The 21,823-nt window shown below is 34.3% G+C and overlaps 3 protein-coding genes across 4 annotated transcripts; 2 read left to right on the top strand and 1 right to left on the bottom strand.

Moving 5' to 3' along the window:
* Positions 1-523: 523 nt before the first annotated feature.
* Positions 524-4,641, top strand: LOC145631896 (transcription elongation factor TFIIS-like). 2 transcript variants are annotated; one of them, XM_081684122.1, is made up of 3 exons: positions 524-637; positions 1,153-1,448; positions 3,307-4,641. In XM_081684122.1, exons 2-3 carry the CDS (start codon positions 1,287-1,289, stop codon positions 4,276-4,278), a joined length of 1,134 nt encoding a protein of 377 aa, XP_081540248.1. In that variant the 5' UTR covers positions 524-637; positions 1,153-1,286; the 3' UTR covers positions 4,279-4,641. The 2 variants fall into 2 exon arrangements, with proteins under 2 accessions (XP_081540248.1, XP_081540249.1); XM_081684123.1 differs by having other exon boundaries at positions 532-637; positions 1,207-1,448.
* Positions 4,642-5,532: 891 nt separating this feature from the next.
* On the bottom strand, positions 5,533-11,088 carry LOC145630438 (high mobility group B protein 10-like). Its single transcript, XM_081682693.1, has 6 exons — positions 10,764-11,088; positions 10,142-10,220; positions 9,216-9,372; positions 9,037-9,126; positions 7,085-7,380; positions 5,533-5,970 (listed from the first exon to the last, which is right to left on the bottom strand). Exons 1-6 carry the CDS (start codon positions 10,955-10,957, stop codon positions 5,896-5,898), a joined length of 891 nt encoding a protein of 296 aa, XP_081538819.1. The 5' UTR covers positions 10,958-11,088; the 3' UTR covers positions 5,533-5,895.
* Positions 11,089-14,308: 3,220 nt separating this feature from the next.
* On the top strand, positions 14,309-19,709 carry LOC145631895 (wall-associated receptor kinase 2-like). Its single transcript, XM_081684121.1, has 3 exons — positions 14,309-15,315; positions 15,391-15,561; positions 18,269-19,709. The coding sequence occupies exons 1-3, from the start codon at positions 14,412-14,414 to the stop codon at positions 19,456-19,458; spliced, it is 2,265 nt and encodes a 754-aa protein (XP_081540247.1). The 5' UTR covers positions 14,309-14,411; the 3' UTR covers positions 19,459-19,709.
* The last annotated feature ends 2,114 nt before the right edge of the window (positions 19,710-21,823 follow it).

Genomic DNA, 21,823 nt, shown 5'->3' with positions numbered 1-21,823 from the left:
TAACTACTCCCTTTTTTTGTAACTTATCTTCAAATTCTATGATTAAATCCATTAAGTTACATTCATCGGGGTCCACTTCAATATCAATTCTATGCACCTTATACTTAAATCGAAACACAACCTTCTCATTCTCATTTTCATTCATTCTGCAAAATCAGTATACAATCACTTTATTTAACCACACCAAAACATCACAATACAATTTCACACACAACACCAATTTTAATATCCGAAAAGATTAAAAATTTAGCAATTACTTTGCAAAGTCAGAAATAACACTGTTACATGCAATCATAAACACAATTTCACACTCAAATGTATTTTAATATAAAAAAAAAAAAAAAAAAAATTAGCAATCTAACATGATCATATGTAAATAACCATAATTCAAAGCTAAATTTAACGTTTGTTTAACGGCATGATTACGGTAACAATTAAGGTAAAATTATAGGGGTACCGCTGATAATGAAAGTTTAATGAAGGGTATCATTGATAAAAGTCAAAACGACAAGGGTATATTGATAATTTCCCAAAAAAAAAACCCAAGGAATAGCTGCGCAAAACTCACCTCATCTTTTCTGCAGTCCTCGTCTTTCTTTCTCTCTCTAGATCTTTCTGATTCCTCCACTTCTCCAAGGTACGTCCTTTATTCTTTCTTTATTAACAATTTACCCTCTTTATTGTAATTTCTCCATTCTTTTGGTTCAATTTTTACCTTTTCAAATTTAAATTAATCATCAAATTTGGTGTTTGTTTTTAATGTTTACGTGATTCTTTTGGATTAATTTTGAGGGTTTATTGGTAAGAATTTGTGGGTCAATTTTTCCAATGTCAAGTTTTAATTTTTTTTGGTATTTAGGGTTATTATTATTATTTTTTTGGGTGTTGACGCAGCCATGAAATTTACGAATTAGGGTTTTTCGCTTTACGACCTATAGATAATGTATACATTTAGGTTAAAGGGTTTAATTTATTTTCTGTTTTGAGATTCTGTCTTAATATTTGAAGGGGTATTATAAAGATGATTACAAATTAAATTGCGTTTTGGTTGGTACGAAAGATTGCTTTATGGAAATATGGAATTTGTTAAATTCATAATTTTATAGTAATGTTTGAATGAATATTAATGGTTTGTAATATGAATGTTTGCAGTTATTTGGTTTGTAGCAAAAATCACCTGAGAAATTTGAGGAATTTCTGTGGTAGGTTCTGATTGTAAGAGAAGTGACGGAATAACAGAGAAGAGTGTTATCGAGTCGAATCGAATAACACATTGATAAAAAATTATGGAGAGTGAGCTGGTGATATTGTTCGAGGCCGCCAAGAAGGCGGCAGACGCGGCAGCAGCGGAAGATATTGGCTCTGCCGATGACGAAGCTCGTTGCCTTGCAGCCTTGAAGGAGCTTAAGGATTTCCCTGTCAATTATCAGCTTCTTGTTTCTACCCAGGTTTGTTCTACTTCTGTACATTTCTTTCCTTTCTGTTCCATTAATTAATAATTATAACTGTAAAATACGATCTTTATCTTGGGTATGAAGTTTGTCGTTACCAATCAATCAATCAAAGCCTTAGTACCTATAAGTGGGGTCGGGTAAGTTTGTCGTTACCAAGTGGCATCGAAATTTGTATCTCTGAGTGACATTCTCTTCTTACACGAATGTGCGAGACATTACTTTTAAAGTCATGCCTAATTCTTAACTAAGGTTGATTGAGCTTTAGGAACTTAACTTTTACAGTGGTGAATGAAAAAAAGGATAAATCTTTTCGTTGGCCTATCAGGATATCTAAGATACGCTACCGGTTTAACTGTGAGTATAGGCTGAAATATTGCCTTTTGAGGGATTATTATTATGGTTTTCCCATTTTTGGATAGTAAGGATAAGGAAGGGTTTTGGGAGTATCAGAAGTTTCCTATAATGTGAAATTTGGATATTATTTATCATTTAGGATTATATTGACTAATTGTTTGAATTTGAACGGATAATTACTGCAGCATAGAATAACCTACGTAGACAATTGATGTATTTTCACAGCTATATCCCCCAAAAAATAGTGTTCTAGTGTTTTTCATCCATGCATAAAGTAACTCAGTAGTCAAATCATTCATGGTGTTTAGAGAAGTTTTTGGAACTTGAAATTTCATACTTTATGTTGCAACATGCTTTTGAGGATGATGGTTGACTAGAAAAGATCAAAAGAATATGGATAGAGTTCATCATGAGTGGTTGTTGGACTGACAATCATTGGCAAATCATTCTTGGAAAATGAATATGGGTATTCCTTTTTTTCTTTGTTAAAATCGAGTGGAGTACTATTGAACTTATAGACCTGTTGGGTTATTGTGCTGCAGAGTTTCTGCAAGGGCCATTGTTTTATGTTTTATGAGATGCCCTGCTGTTGTTTCATAATGCATTTACACTGTTAGGAATCCTAGGATTTTAATGTTTTTTGGAGGTGGGGAAAGAGAAATAAAGGAATTGGGTGGGGTGGGACTACTACCCCCATTTCATTGTTTTTGCAACGATATGACATAAACTGTGAGTGGAAAGTGTTTAATACTCTAATCGTTGCAAATAATATGAAACAGAGGTAGTATTTGTGTAACATATTAACAATTGTGGTGAGTAATGAAAGGGAAGAGACTGTTGTATAAAAGTATTTCCCATCCACCGGACTCAAAAACTGACTGTCCAGACTGTTTCATAGCTGTTCTACCAGAATATTATATTACTCAACTAAATAAGAATCAACAAGGAAGCTGAATATCTATGTGAACCTTAGTATGAAGTATGAACCTCACTTCCTGCAACTACTAGTGCAATCTTAGTAATCTATCCTTACCATAGATTTATGGTTTAGAATATCAAAAGCTGTTAATAAAATCAAAATTAAAGGGGAGAAAACCGAGAGAGGAGTAACAGAGGGAGAAGAAGAATGAGGAGGAGAGACAAAATCATGACAGAGTGAGGAATGGAGAGAGAAATGATGGGGTCAGTTTATAAAGGGTAACATTGTCATTTTACAGGTTTGTAATTTTCTTGCGTATTTCCTTCCAAATCTTTCCCACCTTGAGGATCAGGGTTTATAATAGAAACAGAAGACTGGAAAAGGCTTATAGTGTTGGGACACTGTACACCGTACAATTTAGGATGCATATGTAGATTGGTTTCTCTATGAGCTACATAATGGCTTCTTTGTTAGAACTTTGCCGGACATTCAAAGTTGCTTACAATATAGTCTATAAGGAGTATTTATAATTTTAATTGAGGTTCTTACTTATTGAGTCAATGTGCACTTAATGATCAGGTTGGAAAGCGTTTACGGCATCTGACAAAACATCCAAGAAAGAAGATTCAGAGTGTTGCAGTTGATTTGATTGAGATATGGAAAAACATAATACTTGAGGAAACATCACAGAAGAAAAATGGTGAGGTTGGTAATAATACTATGAAAGTTGAAGTTACCAATTCTGGCAGTACCAAGAAATCAATTCCGGTAAAGGATGAAAAGAGTCCACGGGGAGGAAATGTGAAAGTCGAAAAAGTTGAACAAGTTGTTTCACCCAGACCGCAAAAGCTTGCTAAGACCGAAAGAGGTCCTGTGGAAAGTAAATTTGAAAATGGTAATGCATTAAAGGTTGGGAGTGTGAGTTTAGCGGAACCTGTTAAGGTTGAGAGAACGGTAAAGCAAGAGAAGCTGGGCTCCAGTGCAAAACCAGCTGCTAATGCTCCCCCAAAGTTGCCTTCCATGGTCAAGGCTGGTGATCCCATACGTGATAAGATGCGAGAGCTTCTTTTAGATGCTCTATCCAAGGTTTCTAGCGAGGCGGATGAAAGCATTAAAGAACAAGTTGATGCTTGTGATCCAATTCGAGTGGCTGTTTCAGTGGAGTCCGTTATGTTTGATAAGTGGGGCCGTTCTAATGGTGCTCACAAGTTTAAATACCGGAGCATTGTATTTAACATCAAGGATGCTAAGAACCCAGATTTTCGTAGGAAAGTCCTTCTAGGGGATATCAAGCCTGAAAGGATTGTCAACTTGACAGCCGAAGAAATGGCCAGTGAGCAAAGACGAATAGAGAATCAAGAGATTGAAAAGAGGGCTCTTTTTGACTGTGAACGTGGGGGTCCACCAAAGGCCACAACTGACCAGTTTAGATGTGGGAGATGTGGGCAGCGCAAGACCACGTACCACCAGATGCAAACTCGTAGTGCTGATGAACCCATGACAACTTTTGTAACTTGCGTTAACTGCAATAATCATTGGAAGTTTTGCTGAGCTTATTTTATTGGAAAATGCTGGCATCGCCTAGCTGCTTGGCACATAGAGGTGATGATTACAACTGCATTATATACTTCAACCTTCTGGTTCCTGTTGCCTTTTATTGTGCAAGTATTTCTGCGGTGCTTGTGCAGTTGCCTGTTTACAATTCCGCCATCTTTGGAATTAGAGAATGAAAGTGATGTGATCTTCACTTTTATTAGTTGTGTCTGATCAGTTTAGATGAGTTTGTAGGATTTTTTAAGTGTTACCCTTCCATTTGTTTTAGATGTTTCTTAATTGTCAGATTGGCTCTTGTAGAGCTGTTATTATTTGAACAATTACGATGGTGAAATCTATAATTTTCTCGCTTATGGCATATGTTACTCATGTCTGTGCTACATACTATACTAAATCTTTTATACAATTTCTTTACAATACATGAACACAATGTGCAGTTCTTCTGTCTTTGAGCACCTCAATTAACCCTGCAGAAGGGGATCGCTTTAATCTCCACCCTCAGCCATGCTATCATAATTGCTAGGGTAAAAGTAAATTTCCAAAATGTGTTTTGATCAATCATGATCTTAACTTGTGATAGTACAGTACAATCTAATAAAGTTAGAAATTTGTTAGGTAATAATGAAAATTCCACTTTACTTGTATCATATGGAGCATATGGAGTAGAGTAGAAATCTTCTTGTCTCCTTAAGGAACACCTATTTATCGTCACTATTGGCTATTGAGATTCAACACGGCGTGAACCTTAAAGACGGTCTTCAGGTCATGGAAGTACTTTATGTATTTATTGACTGAAGAACTTCATATCGACACGAGTTTTATTACCATCTGCAGAACTTTTGGAAGCAACTTCTAGAGGCTGAAAACTTCTGTGGTAATTCCCTGTCAAAAGTTCTGCAGCAACTCCCCATACCATACTAGCTCAGGAGCTTTAGTGGCAGAGAGGCTGGGCTGACTACCTAGAAGCTTTTTCGTAAAACCAAAGTAATCGCTGCTAGAAGAGATTCCAACTATGCTTCCCTCTAACGATAGAAGTGGAATCCGAGCTCCTAGACTGGGATTCCAATCATTCTGTCCCCTTGGCATTAAAGCTTCACATTATCCTCACTTCCATCAAACTGATGATTAACTTTTGAACAAGATTACAAGTGCAAGCTAAATTTGAAACCCAGGAGGAATCTTCTACGTGAGATTTATGAGGTGCATAAGCTATACAATACAACAAAATAAAACATCCTGAACACTTGTAAATCAATGAAATGAGAACTCTAAGTTATAAGGTCACAACTTTTCAAAAGACGTGCAGTTTAACAATCCTAGCTCAGCAATTTTTATAGGACATCCTCCTGCAATAGAAGAGGCATAAAACTTACATGCCCTATATTCCTAAACATCTTCGTTAGCGGTTATCTCACAACAGGTGTCACTGCTGCCTATACAGGGATCACCAAAGCTAACATATTACATCTAGAATTTTCTAATTTGTAGGGCTAGCACAGTTACGTGTTGACCCAGCTCCAGCTGCTCAAGAAGTAATGGCGCAAACAAGAAGAAATACTGGGAGTTCAACAGTTTGCAGATGGATTTTCGGTGCAAATTTGTCATTAGAAGTGATCATAAATTAGCAACTGTGTTGGCAACTTCAGTATGGTCAGACTCCTTAACAGTCAATCCTTTCTCTTGATTGAACTGCAAATAATGAATGCAAAGTTAAGACTTGAGACAACAATAGTTGAGACTCGAGAATTTGAGAGCATCAAAAGGATGACTGACTTATCTCAGAGCTCTAGCATCAGTAATCTTACTTCAATGAATCAATGAAGATAGTCTAAATTAAATACTGCAGTAGGTGCAGTTTTATATCAAGTTATCAACAATAAGCTAAAAACACAGTTTTAACTTTCCGAAAAATAAAATAGAAAGGTATGCATAAACATAATCAACATTTCATTAAAAATGTATACATTCCAACCTGCTAATGCATTACATATACTAGGTAAGTACGAAAAAACACAATAATTACAGAACTGATGAAACCAACTATTTCTGCAAGAGGAAAATAGAAATTATATGCAAGATACTACACTCGTATTATATGGAGACGTTACAGGTGAAGATCACAGAATCTTAATCAAGCATGAGCAAGTTAACAAATTATAGAGTATATAGTAGTTTCAGGCAATCTGGCAAAAAACAGAGGAATATTTCTAGATTTCATGCAGGAACCTTTACTCCTAATTGTTTCAAGTGGCTTACGCCTTACGGCATGAAGGAAAGGGTATCTGAAATGAGGAAAGAAACACTAGTGCATAGAGTTCGTTAACACGGCCTCTTATTTCGCCTGGTTGTCAGATTTGACTGATGGGCAATAAATTTTTTATTTATTTATTTATTTTTTTATTGAGGGGGTGTATAAGATGAAAAGCTCCTTATTTTCTAACTGTTCGAAAGGCAAATGAATCAAATTCATTTTTTTTTTCATTTTATAATAATTTAAATATCCTTTCACTCAATGTCAAAGGCAATTCTTTTCCCATTATCCTTCCATACAAGGGTTATCATCTCAAAGTTTGACGCAATTTCAAGCGCAAGGCTTTTCTACATGCCCTAATAGCAAAGTGTTATCACACATGAAATTCAAAACTTTTCCCAGCGCATTTATAATTGATAGCTTCATGTTTACACGGACATCATTCAATGCATACAAGTAAGCATTACAAAATTGTCGACAGGGTGTAATCGATAAGCCAATGCACTTCTACTATCATAGAATCTCATAAAAGGAAGGTAATCATTTTTTTACCTGCTTCTCGGGTTCTGCTGATTGAAATCTCATATGTCCAATGTTGCTGAAGGCCTTTTCTTGTCCTTTAGATACATGCTTTAAGGGAGAAAATTCTACTAGTGACAACTGTGACTTTTTCCGCTTCCTTCGCCGAGTAAGATTTGGGCTCCAAAATGGTGGTGGTGTATCAGGAATATGATACAGGACGCCTTTCAGAGTATCAGAGCCCAAATTCACAGACACAACATACCCATGATCCAATTTTTCGTCAATAACTCCAATCAAAGATGCACCAGGCTGTAAATGGACACTTGCTGCATGAAATAATCGCAGCATTTTCTCATTTCAAACAACTTAACTGAAAAACAAAAAATCAATTCTGATGCATATCGATAAAAATGGTTCCATTGGAGCAAGAATTATGTGCTGTGAAATGTGAATAGCTCAATCTAAATTCTATCTAACAGCCATGCTTCTTTTCTACTAGGAAGCACACTGGGTCATAAGCTAAATTCTGATTTGCCCTATTTCTTAAAAAAAAAAAAAAGCTGGTTATGTGTCTAATGCAGAATCAAGCATATCAATGAGGTTTCAGACAAGTTAAATGTCAGATCGCTCTTATTCACACTGGTACAGCACATATAAGTGATATCACACCTTGAGGTCTAATGACATAGAAACAAGGTATTTTGACTCTTGGGGTTATCTTCAGGTTTGCTTTGACAACAATTGGAAGATTATGATGGAAAACTTAGGCCTTGTTCTTTCACTTGATTTTTGCTGAATTAAAATTAATTTTGCTGAACTTATATAATTTTTACTGAAATTACATTACTTTTGTTTCACTTCAATTACTATTACCGAAATTAAATTATTGTTGTTGAACTTAATTTATTTTTTCAGAACTTAAATTAGTTATTTACTGAATAGAACTTATATTTACTTATTAGCTGTTTTTTTTTTCAAGTTAATGATTTCTATTGATTAGAACTTATTTTTCCTTAACTAAGCTTATTTTTGCTGAACTTAACTTATTTCTATTGAAATGATATTATTGAACATTATTTGAATTAGCTGAGGGAAACAGGGCCTTAATAGGTTCGGACAATGCCCAGGGTAAAAAGGAAATGAAGAGCAGTTCTAATAAATACAAGTAAATTAATAAGTGATCTCTTGCTTATATATTTTTGAGCAAGTTATTATAGTAACACAACGTTATACCACACTTCAATTTCCACTAGAGAAGTTCATCAACATATGATTCTTCCTTTTCAAATGAAACAATTTGAAATTTACACAATTCACACACTACACTTGGTTTATTTTTGGTGATTTTTTCATAAGGAAAAACATAATCACGTAGGGTCTGGTTTTTGGTTTTTGTTTTTAAATATTGATTATTGAAGATATTAATGGTGAAAGATATGCATTGGCATGCGTGAATATGAGATGTTTCATTATACCAGAATGCATTCTGGATTTATGGCAATTGACGAGGCAAATCATCAGTCAATAACAATTTTCCAGTAAGCAGCAATTAACATGTACTTGTATATAGCAGTAGCAGCAGAGGTTGTGTGGGAAAGCTAACAAATTATGCTTTCCACAATAAGATATAGGGTGGGAACTGGCAAGAAAGCATAATTGAGAAAGAAAAGACACTAAGGTTTTTCTCATTGGGACATCTCAATCATAAAGATGTTTTGAAGATTTAATGGCTAATAGTCGTAGTTTAATCAACACAAGCAAAAAAAAAACACATCTCAAACTACATCATCAATGAAGTGTGTTATCTAAAATAGTTCCAACATTAACTTGGATCCATTTTCATAATAAGTCACCTTTTTGAAAAAAAATTATATTCTCACTATTCTTCAATCAATAGTATAAATTCACATCCAATAGGAACAATAAACATAAAAAGTCTAAAAATATTAGCTGACTGGCATATAAGAAGCCCATCCAAATACCTTGCAAATGGCTCATGTTGGTAGATTTTTCAATGAAGTCTGAAGTAGATTCCATAGTTGAGCCAATAACAGTAATTTGTTCTGCAGCATCTAAGGTGCACAATCAAATGGATATTTGTCAGGGAGCTAACTGGAAAAGCATATGGAAGTCATAGTAGCTAATGATGAAGCTATTGTACCAGTGATAGCAACTGCTGGAGCTTTTTTCTTTAAAAAATATGCCTGCTCAAAGTGATATAACAATGACATATAATACTTGCGTAGGAGAAATGATCTTTTGATAGTCACAAAATTGAAGGCAGAAACCACCTCCTCCCATTTCCGATCTGAAATTACCTAAGACAGTAGAAGGAATATTATAATTTCAGCATGAATACAGAAGTTACATAAATCAATTTAGGATTACAGTGTTGCACAGGTCAGGTATGAAAAGGAAACAAGAAAGTTAACTCCAAACTTATGAAGAAGATTTGAAGGTGAATAAGTTCACAAAGACACAAAGAAGACTTTCCTCCTCACTCCCGAGTCCCAGTCACCATTGCAAACCCCCTCCACTGTCTTAAACAGAACAAACCTAAACAGGTATCTATTCAACCAGCCAAGCTCATGCATAACTAAACAACCACCAACAACCCGATATACTCCTAGCCTACCTGTTTTAGACACTTCTAGACGAGTGTGAGCAACATAGATGAAGGTAGAAGATATGCTTTTACAAAACATAAAGAGTTATTTCAATTGTGCCAGCTTTTTCAAAATTCAGTCGCTTACTCAACATTAGGTTTAATACATTGGTTATAAAATTATGGTCAAAGTGGGGCATATGATCAATGCAAAATGTCAAATTGAAACAACTATTACAAAATGGAGGGAATGACAAATTTGCTTCCCCAGCCCCCTAATCTCAGAAAGTAGATTACAAAATCACGGCAAAATTGCAGACATACAGATACATGAAGAACTCCTTAGGAACTGTTTACAAAACAACAATACAATATGTTAATAACAGTAATCAACTATGAACATTAATACAAACAGAGAAAAAAACAACAGACAGAAAGGTCTAACAATTTCGTTCAATTTCATTATTGAAATTACTTCTTACTTGGTCAAGACCACCTCGAGACGTAACCTCTACAAACAGGCGATGTAAATCTAGAGTAGTTCCTCCAACAGAAGGAGAACTGCACATTAATCAAAAAAGTTTGAAACCCTATTAGTAATTATTAAACCAAAATATAAACTTCAACTAACCCAAACACAAAAATAACCCAAACAACAACTAGCAGCTAATTAATCCAATGAATAGCAATCTAAATAAGTTTCAACATCATCAAAGGAACACCTTTTTTCATTCAACCTAGTTTGATAAGGCGGTATCGGATGTTCTCAAAAGGAATTAATTTCACAACAATTGGTCAGAATTGACAGAAAAGGCTTCTCTATAAAGCTCTTACACCCTTTTCTCTTCTCCCAAAATGGGTGAAATTAGACTAAGACAAAGCTAATAACATGATTTCTCCTCATTTTTTCCCCCAATTCCTTAATAATTTGATAATCAAACAAATAAACCCTTTGATTTCACAAATTCTCCTCAAATTTAATCATGCATTAGTGGTAAAACCCATTATATGAGAGCAAAAATTGAAGAAAAAATATAAAAATTGAATGAGAAAAGTGGGAAAACAAATGCATAAATCAAAAAGAGAAGGAGAGAGAGAACAAACATGAAATGGGTGTGGAAGGAAGAGTGAAAATGTTTGAGCTTTTGCAAGAAAAGGTCAGAATTTTGCACAAGTTTGTGGTATTCAGCTTCATCCGAAATTTCTGGGTAACAATTTGTTGTTGTCGATTCTTCATCTTTTTCTTCAGCCTGCTGGTTTTCCTCTTCCTGCTCTTCCATCTCCATTTCTATGGTCATTGAATTTCTTCGAGTATAATGTGTAACTGTGTAAAAGGTTCTCTTTTCTTCCCCTACTCACTTCAGGGTTTAACAGTCATCTTGTAGCCTATTTCGTCACAAGAATGAAGAATCACTTGTACAGTCGTATTATTTTTTTCAAGGAGCAATGAATATTATGGAAAATTTGATTGAAATAATCCCATCTTTGGCCGGTGTACGGTTAATAATCCCACCTTTAAATTATTACGGAGTATTTAATAATGTTTTATTGGTCCCTTATGACCGGTAACATGAATATTGGGTAAACATTTTTATTTTTTTTTTTATTTTTAATTTGATAGTCACTTTTTTTTTTTAATTTCAATGAATTAAAAAAAAATAAGAAATAAATCAATTTTAAGGGATGGCTTGAGGTTGAATTTGGGTTAGAGTTTTGGGGATTTTCGATAGTTTTCGGCGGTTAGAGGAGGGTTCCATCGGTTGGGTGGGGTTTTTTTAGGGTGGTGGTTTCGGGGTTGGGATTCGGGTTAGGCCGTTAAGGGGAGATTTCGGGGGTAGCTTTTGGTCGACGGAGTGGTTTTCGGTAATGGGGTGTTCTGACCGGCCATTTTTAGGGGTGTAGGGTGGAGGCTGGCCGGTTTTAGGTGGGGTTAAGGTAAGATTAGGTTCACTGTGGGGTGGCTGGTGGGTTTTTTTTTCATTATTTTTTCTGTGTTTTTCTTAATTTTTTTATGTTTTATTTTTCAACCAATTAAAAAACGACACATGGCATATTAAGTAATTGACCTATCAAAACCGGTTACCAACAGGTTATGGACCAACAGAAGAAGATTCCCTATAAAGTTAGGATTATTAAATAATAATCTAAGGGTGTGATTATTAACCGCTAACCAACCAAAGGTGGGATTATTAGAATCAATTTTTCCTACTATTTTAAGAAAATCCAAGTTTTTCTTGTAAATAAAGGTGTTAATTCGGATGCCTCGGATTTGATGAAGTTGGGTTTGGTCGGGTTACTATAAATTTGAGCCATAACTGATGGTCAAGTATTGAGTTCATACAAGTCGAAATCTTAATTTGACTTTTTTTTTTGTTTTTTTTTTTTTGGCGTGTATTCGTATCGGGTCAGTTTTTGACACCTCTACATGTAAGTACATCTCCTCATACATTCTATCTTTAGGGTAGTTCTTCTGCACAAAATATCCATCTACTCATTCTATTGTAATCGAAATGATATTCTATAATATCTCAATTATAATTATATTATACTTTGTATAGCATTTTGTAAGTTGACATATATTTTACTTTAAAGCTATTCAACAATATAATTTTATGATTAAGTACGAAGTATTAAGAAAAACTGTCACGTATGTGGAGTCTCATTAAATTCATCTCAATGACTATTTTCAAATATCAAATACTAATTACTTTGTTTATACATAATTGTACATATTTATATTTAAAATTATACACTATGTATTGACAAACCTACCTAAGGTAAAAATCCATATGTCAACTAAAATAAAACGAATGACGTAGGATTGCAATATTTTTCAATCACATACATCTCTCCCAAACTATAATCCTTCACCCTAAATCGTGCATGGAAGATAAGATTTAATGATTGTAGTTGCTAAATGCCTAAATTATTGTACATCCATGTATGCATCAATGTGTTATTAGACTCAATACACTAAAACAAAAGAGATTATTTATTTATTTATTATTATTATTATTATTATTATTATTATTATTATTTTTTCTTTAATATATAGAAATCCATAGGCCGTAGTGAATTATGTTGATTCTTCCACCTCCAACGCCAAATTAGAATTTTCCAAAATAAAGAAGTACAAATGTACAAAATTGAATGGTGCATTTCGTCTTTAATTTCATTGTACTATCTGTCTGTTGCGCAACATAACATTCCAAAGATAATGAATGATGGATTGATGGATCAATGCAAGGTGGACTCCAACTAGTCAACTGCGTACCTTTCGATATTGTACGAGCATGAATACGACCTTAGCTTATTGGAAGGAGTATAAATTATGGGGTGTGCTAGTTTCGCCCTTTTGAAATTTCTAACTTAACTAACACTCACCGTTTTACACACGTCTATATCTAGATAGATACTGTACGCTGTATATAGGTTTTGACTAATTGTTCCACGTCGAAGAAAGGAGAAAATGACCATAACTTGTTTGATGGGGACATTAATGTAGTCACTTTTTTAGTTGATATGTTACCATTTCCACAACCTCTTAATTTGAAATGAGCCCGCTATCGTTTAAGCTAAGGACTAATTCAATTAGGGTAAATCGAGCTTATAATTAACATGGGTCACTATTTATACAACCTCTCAACTTGGCATGAACGGTACGTCAAAGCTAAGAACCAAGTCTAGTACGACAAAAACGAGCTTAAAACATGGGTCAACTGCGTCAATACATGTCAATCGATACTTGTATGAGTTGCATCTTGCTATACTAATTGAATGTTACGAGTACTCATCTTCTCAGATTTTATTGTCCACAAGGACCACAACATTTCAAGGGATACTGATGGATAAAGGGACTATGCAATGATTAACTACTATTCATATATTACCTTCTTCATTTTTTTAAAAAATTATTATTGTATACTAACTATTTATTTCCAAGCAATGCTAAAACATGCAGATTACATGTAAAATAGTGAGATAATTATATCAGTGGGACGGTTAATAAAAAAAACTTGTAGAAAGAATCGCCGATAGCAATATTTGTTCATCAAATACAACCGCTATCAACAATTACGGTTGTAAATATAAACCTCTATCACCAATTGCGATTCTGCACCGACCCAAAAAAAAAAAAATAAAAAAAAACCCGATAGAATAAGTTTTTTAAAATGACGTAAAATACGAATTAATTTTGATTTAAAAAATTTCAAGGTAAATCGTTCCAAATAAATAATTTTTACTAAATAATTTGTACACTTTTAGTAATGTCAAAAATTTTTCATAATTATATTTGTAAAGTCTTTATTTATTTTTTTTTTTTTTAGTGTTCCACCCAATTCACCTTTTGGGCTAATCCGGATTCTGGGATCAATTTTGGGTGGTTAGGTTCCAGTCCTCTCCCACTTGTTAGGAAAGGAATAATACATTGCATTGAGACTAATGAATAGATATATTATGGACTTATGGAGTACTCCATATTATACTTTTGTTACTCCGTTTAATTTGTAATTGCAACATAACAAATGGAATGGGAAAAAAAATGAGTATGTTTTTGTCCAAAGCGAGTTTTTTTTTTTTTTTTTTTTTTGGGTGTACATTCATTTTCACGGGAAGACTTTTCAATTTGTAAAGACCAATAGTAGACTTTCCTTTATAAAAGCTATCTCTCAGTTTTTTTGTTCAATGCAATTCTACTCTCATTTCTAGCCCTTACAATTTAAAAGCTGTTTCAATACTACTCTAGTAGGCATGACTTACTCAAGTTATGCTCTTCTACTAACAATTTGCGTGTGTTGGGTGTTGACACCACTAATCACCGGCGACAAAGTAGTGTCACCCCTCGTAATCGCGCCACACTGTTCAGATAAGTGTGGAAATTTGAGCATTCCTTACCCCTTTGGTATTGAAGAAGGTTGTTATTATAAACCACCACATAATCAAACATCATCATCCTTTAAAATTACATGTAATCATAGTACGAGCCCTCCTACACCAATCTTTGGTATAGATTACAAAGTTCTTAACATTTCAGTGATAGAGGGAGAACTCCGCACTGAAGTTGGTGTATCTTACGATTGTTACAACCAGAGTAACAATACTGCATATTGGGGGAGCTCGTTCAGCTTGATAACATTTACCCTGTCTAGCACAAAAAACATGCTAGTTGCCATAGGGTGTGACACCTATGCCTGGTTTAAGGGTTATCGAGATGGCAAGAAATACGAAACAGGATGCATGACTAAGTGCGTGGAGCTAGAAGACGTGATTGATGGTGAATGTTCCGGCGTTGGGTGTTGTCAAGCCTCCATACCCGGTGGAGTAAACGACGTTGAAGTGTCATTAGATAGCTTTCACAACCATAGTACTGTGTACACTTTTAACCCATGTAATGCTGCATTTCCGGTTGCAAAAGATGCTTATACATTCTACCAACAAAATTTAAGTCAACCTATGGAGTACTGGGAATCCTTGCAACTTCCTGTAGTGTTCAATTGGACTATTGGACAGCACAGTTGTTCAGTGGCGAAACAAGATGGGAGTTGCTTGTGTAAAGAAAACGCAGTTTGTTATGATCCAGTTCATGAATTTGGGTATCGTTGCAGCTGTAAAGATGGTTATACTGGCAACCCTTATCATCCTCGTGGATGCACAGGTATATATTTTGACTTATCATTTCACCATTTTCATTTATTTACTTAATTACTTAACAAATGTATTCATTAATTAGATATTGACGAGTGCAAGGGAGCAAATCATTGTGAGAAAACAGAGTATTGTATCAACACAAATGGAAGCTACTATTGCAAATGTCCAAAGGGGTACCACGGAAATGGAACAAAAGACGATCATTGCATTTCTAGTACAAAACCTTGGGTCATACCAGTCTTGGCTACCGGCGGTAAGGATCAAATTATACTACCTCCGTTACATATTATTTGCAACGATTAAACATTTTTCCTCTCTACATTATATCAAATCGTTGCAAATAATGTGTAACGGATGTAGTAATTGCTTATACAGATTTCTATCATTAAATTTGTTGTCGTTCTTTCTCTTTATTTTTTGGGGTAATTTGTTGTTTTTCTTTTACTGCTATATTTAATTCTAATAATCCAACTTTTGACCGATCTTTTTTTTTTTATTAATCCAACTTTGTGATTATTCACCAATAACCCAAGCTTTATACCCTATTCTATTCTATTAGTCCAAATTGGTAAGTCATCTTGCCACGTGTCATGTTATAATTCGTCCAAATATAATTTTTATACAAGAAAATTTTCAATTTGTTTCCCTTCCGTCCACCTCCATCCTTCCCTTTCACCTTCATCAATGGCTGCCCTCTTTCCCTCCACCTCCATCCTCCACCTTCCCTCCCTTTTTTCCTAGTAGCATCCCTCTTCCCTCCCTTTCCCGGCCGGCAGCCATTGACTTGCAGGGAGTAAGAGTGTGTGTGAGAGAGAGTGAGGTGGATTTGTGGGAGGTAGGGAGGTGGTTGAGGGGGTGGTCGGAATCAGAAATCGGATGGGATGGGGCGACATGGAGTGGGGGTGGTGAAGGAAGGGGAAATTGGGTGGCTGGGGAAGAATTACTTTTGTTTTTTTTAATCCTTATTTAAAAGAAATTTAAATAAAAAAAATTAAAATTACCTGAACAGTAAGTAGCAGGTCAACTTGGCTTAATAGATTAGAATGGGGGAAAATTTGTAAATTGCAGCCATTTAAATTTTTTTTTGCAACTTACAGCCCAAAAGTTTCTACAAATTGTAAATTGCAACCCAAATCAACATTAACATCGATTTACATGTCGAAAAATCTTCGGTTAAGGTTTCAGGGGCCATTTTAGGTCTTAAGGGTTCGAATTGAGCTCGAAATTAGCAAAAAAAAATGAATATAAGTATCTCGCTTTGCGTAACAAAAATATATCGATTTGTGGGAAACTGTAAAAATGAGACACTTACGTTTTTTTTTGCTAATTCCGAGTTTAATTCGAAACCATACGGGCTGAAATGGCCCCTAAAACTTTAAACGAAGATTTTTTGACATGTAAACCGATGAAAAAGTTGAATTGGACTGCAATTACAATTTATACGAACTTTTAGGCTGCAATTTGCAAAAAAAAATAAATAAATTAAATGGCTGTAATTTACAAATTTTCCTAAAATGGGGTATAAAACTGAGATTATTGTAGAATAATAAAAAAAAGTTAGATTATTAATAATAAGATCGCACTAAAGTTGGATTATTATAATCAAATGTTTTTAAATTTAACTTACTAGTTTGCCTGGAGTCCATTATCAAACTATTATTACATGTGTTTTAGAGCAAGTTTAGCCCCAAGTCTTAAGACTTGAATGTGACATCATTTTTGGTGGTCTCCATTGAAAATGATGTCATCAAATTCTTGTTAAGACTCACTAAGACTTACACAAATTTATCACTTTAGCCTTAAGACTTAAATATTTGACATATTATATGTAAAAAAAAAAAAATAAATAAAAAAAAATAAAATAAAATAAAATAAAATAAAATGAAGTGGGTGAAGTGGGTCCCAATCTCAAGTTTTAAGTTGAGTCTTGAAATTTCAAGACTCAACTTGAAACTTGCTTGAGATTTTTGAAGAAAAATGGGAAAAGTCTTAAGTATAAATCTTAAGACTCAAAATGATGATGTCACCCAAGTCTTAAGACTTGGGGCTAAACTTGCTCTTACCCTCAATTTAGCGCCCTGGCTAGTTTGTGGGTTTGTGACTTTGAGGGCATAACAGGGCCTTCAGTATGAGGCAACGCCCCTAAAAATGGTGTTATATGTTATTTTGGGATGTGTACTTGACTACTTTACTATTTGGACTTATAGATCTGTTATGTTAATCTTTAGGAGTATTATAAATTGTTCGTAAAATTAGCATAGACGCTATTTTGCTATATAAATTTTTAAATGAACCTGATTCACCCTAATTTATTGTGGACCACTAACATTAGAGACAATATGATTGTTTTATTAATAAAAAATATAGGTCACTATATTAAAACAAAGATTATTATGTTGAAATAAAAGTTAGTATGACATTATAAAAGCTATCAGAGGTTAATTTTTTTAATGAAATTTTTAGTATAATGGTCAATATGAATAATAAAGATCGGTATGTTAAAATTAGGTCACTATTCAACATAGTGTCGTATTTTAAGTTCATAATAACATTAAAGGTTACACAAATTTTAAAAATGGTTACCATGTTAAAAATAAGGTTACTATATTAAAATTAAGGGTCGCTATGTTGAATATAATGTCAGTTACGTGTGTATAAACCTTAGGTCCACAATAATATTATTGTGGACCAGGTCCACGCAAGATTTTTCTGATTTTTCTAACTGTACAAAGAAGGGTGGCATTGGATTGAACCCACCGAGTATAGACAACAATTGAAATAGACAAAAATTTCATGCATTGTTTTGGATTCTAGGGTGGCAAGTAACATATAACCCCTGTTTCAGATACAAGTATCTCAATTCTCAAAGTTAGTTGCATAATATAATTAGTGGCATGAGTATCTCAAAGTTATTTGCATACTTCTAATATATTTAGTGGTTTTGTATCTCGTTCTCGTAGGTGTTGGTGGTGGCATCATAACTTTGCTCCTTTTTGGGTTTCTCCTGCACTTTAAACAGGAGGAAACACGAACTAGGAAAACACGAGAAAGTTTTTTTCGGCAAAATGGTGGTTTGCTTTTACATGAAAAACTCTTCGGACGGCGTGTTGATACATTAAAAATCTTTACTATGCAAGATCTTGAAGTTGCTAGCAACAATTATAGTGATGAAAACATAATTGGAAGAGGAGGTTTTGGAGTTGTTTACAAGGGCATTTTGCCAAATAACCAAGTTGTGGCAATAAAAAAATCTCTCAAGGTGGATCCAAATCAAGTAGAACAATTTATTAATGAAGTTCTAGTTCTATCACAAATCAACAACAGAAATGTGGTCAAGTTATTAGGTTGTTGTCTTGAGAGTGAAGTACCACTATTGGTGTACGAGTTTATCAACAATGGGACGTTATATGACCACTTAAATGATGCAGCTAGAGCTTCCATAATGAAATGGAATGTGCGTTTAAATATAGCATCTGAAGTTGCCAATGTGCTATCATATCTACATACCACTATCTCAACACCAATAATTCATAGAGATATGAAATCAATGAACATACTCTTGGATGAAAGTTACACTGCTAAGGTAACCGACTTTGGAGCTTCAAGGTTGATTCCACCGGACGAAAGCCAATTTGCTACGATGGTGCTTGGAACTCGAGGTTATTTAGATCCCGAATATCTGCAGACAGGTGAGCTAACTGAAAAGAGTGATGTTTATAGTTTTGGTGTTGTCTTGCTGGAGCTATTGACAAGGGAAAAGGCAATTTCTAATGCTAGGCCCGAAGCTGAGAAATTTCTCACTATGCACTTCCTTCTCAAGATGAAAGAAGGTCGTTTGTTGGACATTCTTGACATAAACATAGTGAGCGAGAAAACTATTGCAGAAATACAACAAATGGCTAATCTAGCTAAATGGTGCTTGATGTTAAAAGGAGAGGAGAGGCCTACCATGAAAGAAGTTGCATTGGAATTGGAGACTATAATAAGAAAGGGATCCCATCCTTGGAATGATGATGGTTCAATTCAAGAAGATTGTGAATCTTTGCTCATCGGAATTCCAAGATCAGACGACCATGGTGGTTGTAGCAGTGGTGTCGATTCTAATTCATACGACTCACACTTGCTCACTTCTTTGGGAAGTGGTAGGTAACTATATATGATTCTCGTGGATGCCGCTTGGAGTCATTTATAAATACTACCTGCGTTAATTTTTATGTGCAACTTTGGAATATTTTATATCTCACAAATAATACCCCAAAGTTGCACACAAAAATTAACAGAGGTAGTATCAAATTTCTTTCATTTATAAGTTTAAGTGGAATACTATGTAATCATGTAAGAAATACATGCTATGTTTTTGTAAAGATTAATTAATTAAATTTTCTCTGTATTATACATTTATGGATCCTAATATTTGTCATTACAACAGCTCCATTATATATTTTTAGGATAAAATAACAACGCATCAATTAGAAAACTAATATTTCCTCCGTTTTTTTTAATATTGCACCACTTACCTTGAAGTTTCACAAATATTGCACCATATCCATTTTAGGAAAAGAATTATTTGTGTTTACACTATAAATACCTAATATACCCTTGTTTTCAATACTTACATTTTATTTTGTGTATACTATCACATGAGCAACTTTGTATTTCTACCTTTCTCTCTCATCCTTTTTTCCACTATCAAAAAATTTGTGCCAATGTCTTATGGTGCAATAATAAAAGAATGGAGGAAGTAGTTGTATATTACACTAAGGGCCTGTTCTCATTGACTGAACTCAGCTGAACTGAACTGAACTAAAATGAATATTTTATAAGAGAAGGAAATTAGGAGCTGAACTGAACTGAGCTGAGTTGAACTGAACTAAGCTGAGCTGAATTGAAATGAACTGAATTTCAACGTAAGAGAACAGACCTTAAGACATCATATTATATGCACTTCTCACGTATAGGTTTCTTTTTTTTTTTTTTTTTTTTTTGATACATGCTATAATATTTGCTATAGTGAGAAATTTAACCTTCAATTATAGTGACTCTTTAGAAATTCTCACTATAACATCAAAATCGCCTGGGATTTAACCTTCAAAACTGACTCTTTAGAAATTTCTCACTATGCACTTCCTCCTCAAGTTTAGGTTTCACCTTGATGCTATATTGCTATCTTTGTATAGAAAGAATGTATACTATGGTGTATCTCTAAATCTCTAATCTGCAGAATGTTTGTGGCCTTATTTATGCTTGTTTGGGAAAGATAATTATGGACGAAACTTGAAAAAGCTTCACTTTATGTTTGGTTAAAGAAAGGGGAAGGAAAAGAAGGGGAGGGCGGAGAAGAGGAGGGGAGGGAAGAATGGTGAGTTTTCTTTCCAAATCTCTCCGTTGTTAGAAGGATCAATTTCCTAAAATGTAATTCCTCCATTTCTCCTCCTTCAATTCCCTTCCTTTCTCATTTGTTATCCAAATGAAAGATCCCCCATCTCTTCATTTTCCTTCCCTTTCTTTCCCTCTATTTCCTTCAATCCAAACACACCATTAATTCCATGAAGGTCTGTTTATTATTATTGCTTTCAGTTTTTTGAAACTTATAACAAAAATACAGTTTCCAATCTTCTGTTGTCAGTTTTCATAATAAACATGAGTATAAGTATCACGGATTAAAGCTAGTATACAACTAAAATTGAAAGCTGATTGTGATACTGAACAGGCAAGGTTTTGTCTTAGAGAAGAGTATAAAAAAAAAAAAAAGGGTGGCTTGGCAATAATAGGGGGTAATACTAAGTATCACATAACAGCTAGTAAAGTTAATCATCAGAAATATTTCTCCAGTGATATTCTTCCTCTGTCCCTTTTGTTTACCTTTTATAGGTTTAATTATCTTATTTACTATGTATCTATTTATGGGTGGATGGATTTGATGAGATAGAAAATTGGTGAAATCACATGTAAAATAAACTGGATTGATAAGCTGTTGGCTGAAGGACGAGTATTTATTGATTTGCCATCTCTAGCTGATTTCAACAGCATATACCTTTGCTGGAGCCTCACCTCGTATTCAGTTTGGGTATTGGTTCCGTCGGGAAGGGATATGAACAGGTTTCAAATAAGCTCTACTTTTCCTTCACTGCTCGTCCGAGGCCAGAACGAATGGACTGAAGATAACAAGTGTTTTTCCTGAGACAGAGGAGGGTGATTGAGCTTATGGACGCAGAACACCAACACATGGTAGTGACTTAAGTAAAATACATTGTCTGTAATGCTCAGTAGATTCTTTCTCTTCTATGTCGTGGCTTCTGATGGCAGAGGACAATAATTGAAATTATGAAAGCAACCTGTGTAATAAGAGTAACACAAGTCCAGGCCGAATTCATTTATAATTTGTATGAATTTTTGAATCAATATACAACGCTAATATTAAATATTTTTGGCAAGTAATTAGGATATTATAAAGTTATCAACATTGAAACTACGAGTACTAACTTTGTTACAACGATTTTTTACCAAAACAGCTA

The sequence above is a fragment of the Chenopodium album genome, chromosome 5, assembly GCF_948465745.1.
Source record: "Chenopodium album chromosome 5, dcCheAlbu1.1, whole genome shotgun sequence".
NCBI classification, from domain to species: Eukaryota; Viridiplantae; Streptophyta; class Magnoliopsida; order Caryophyllales; family Amaranthaceae; genus Chenopodium; species Chenopodium album.
The sequence above is the reverse complement of the archived record's forward strand: the minus strand, read 5'-3'. Positions and strand labels throughout refer to the sequence as shown.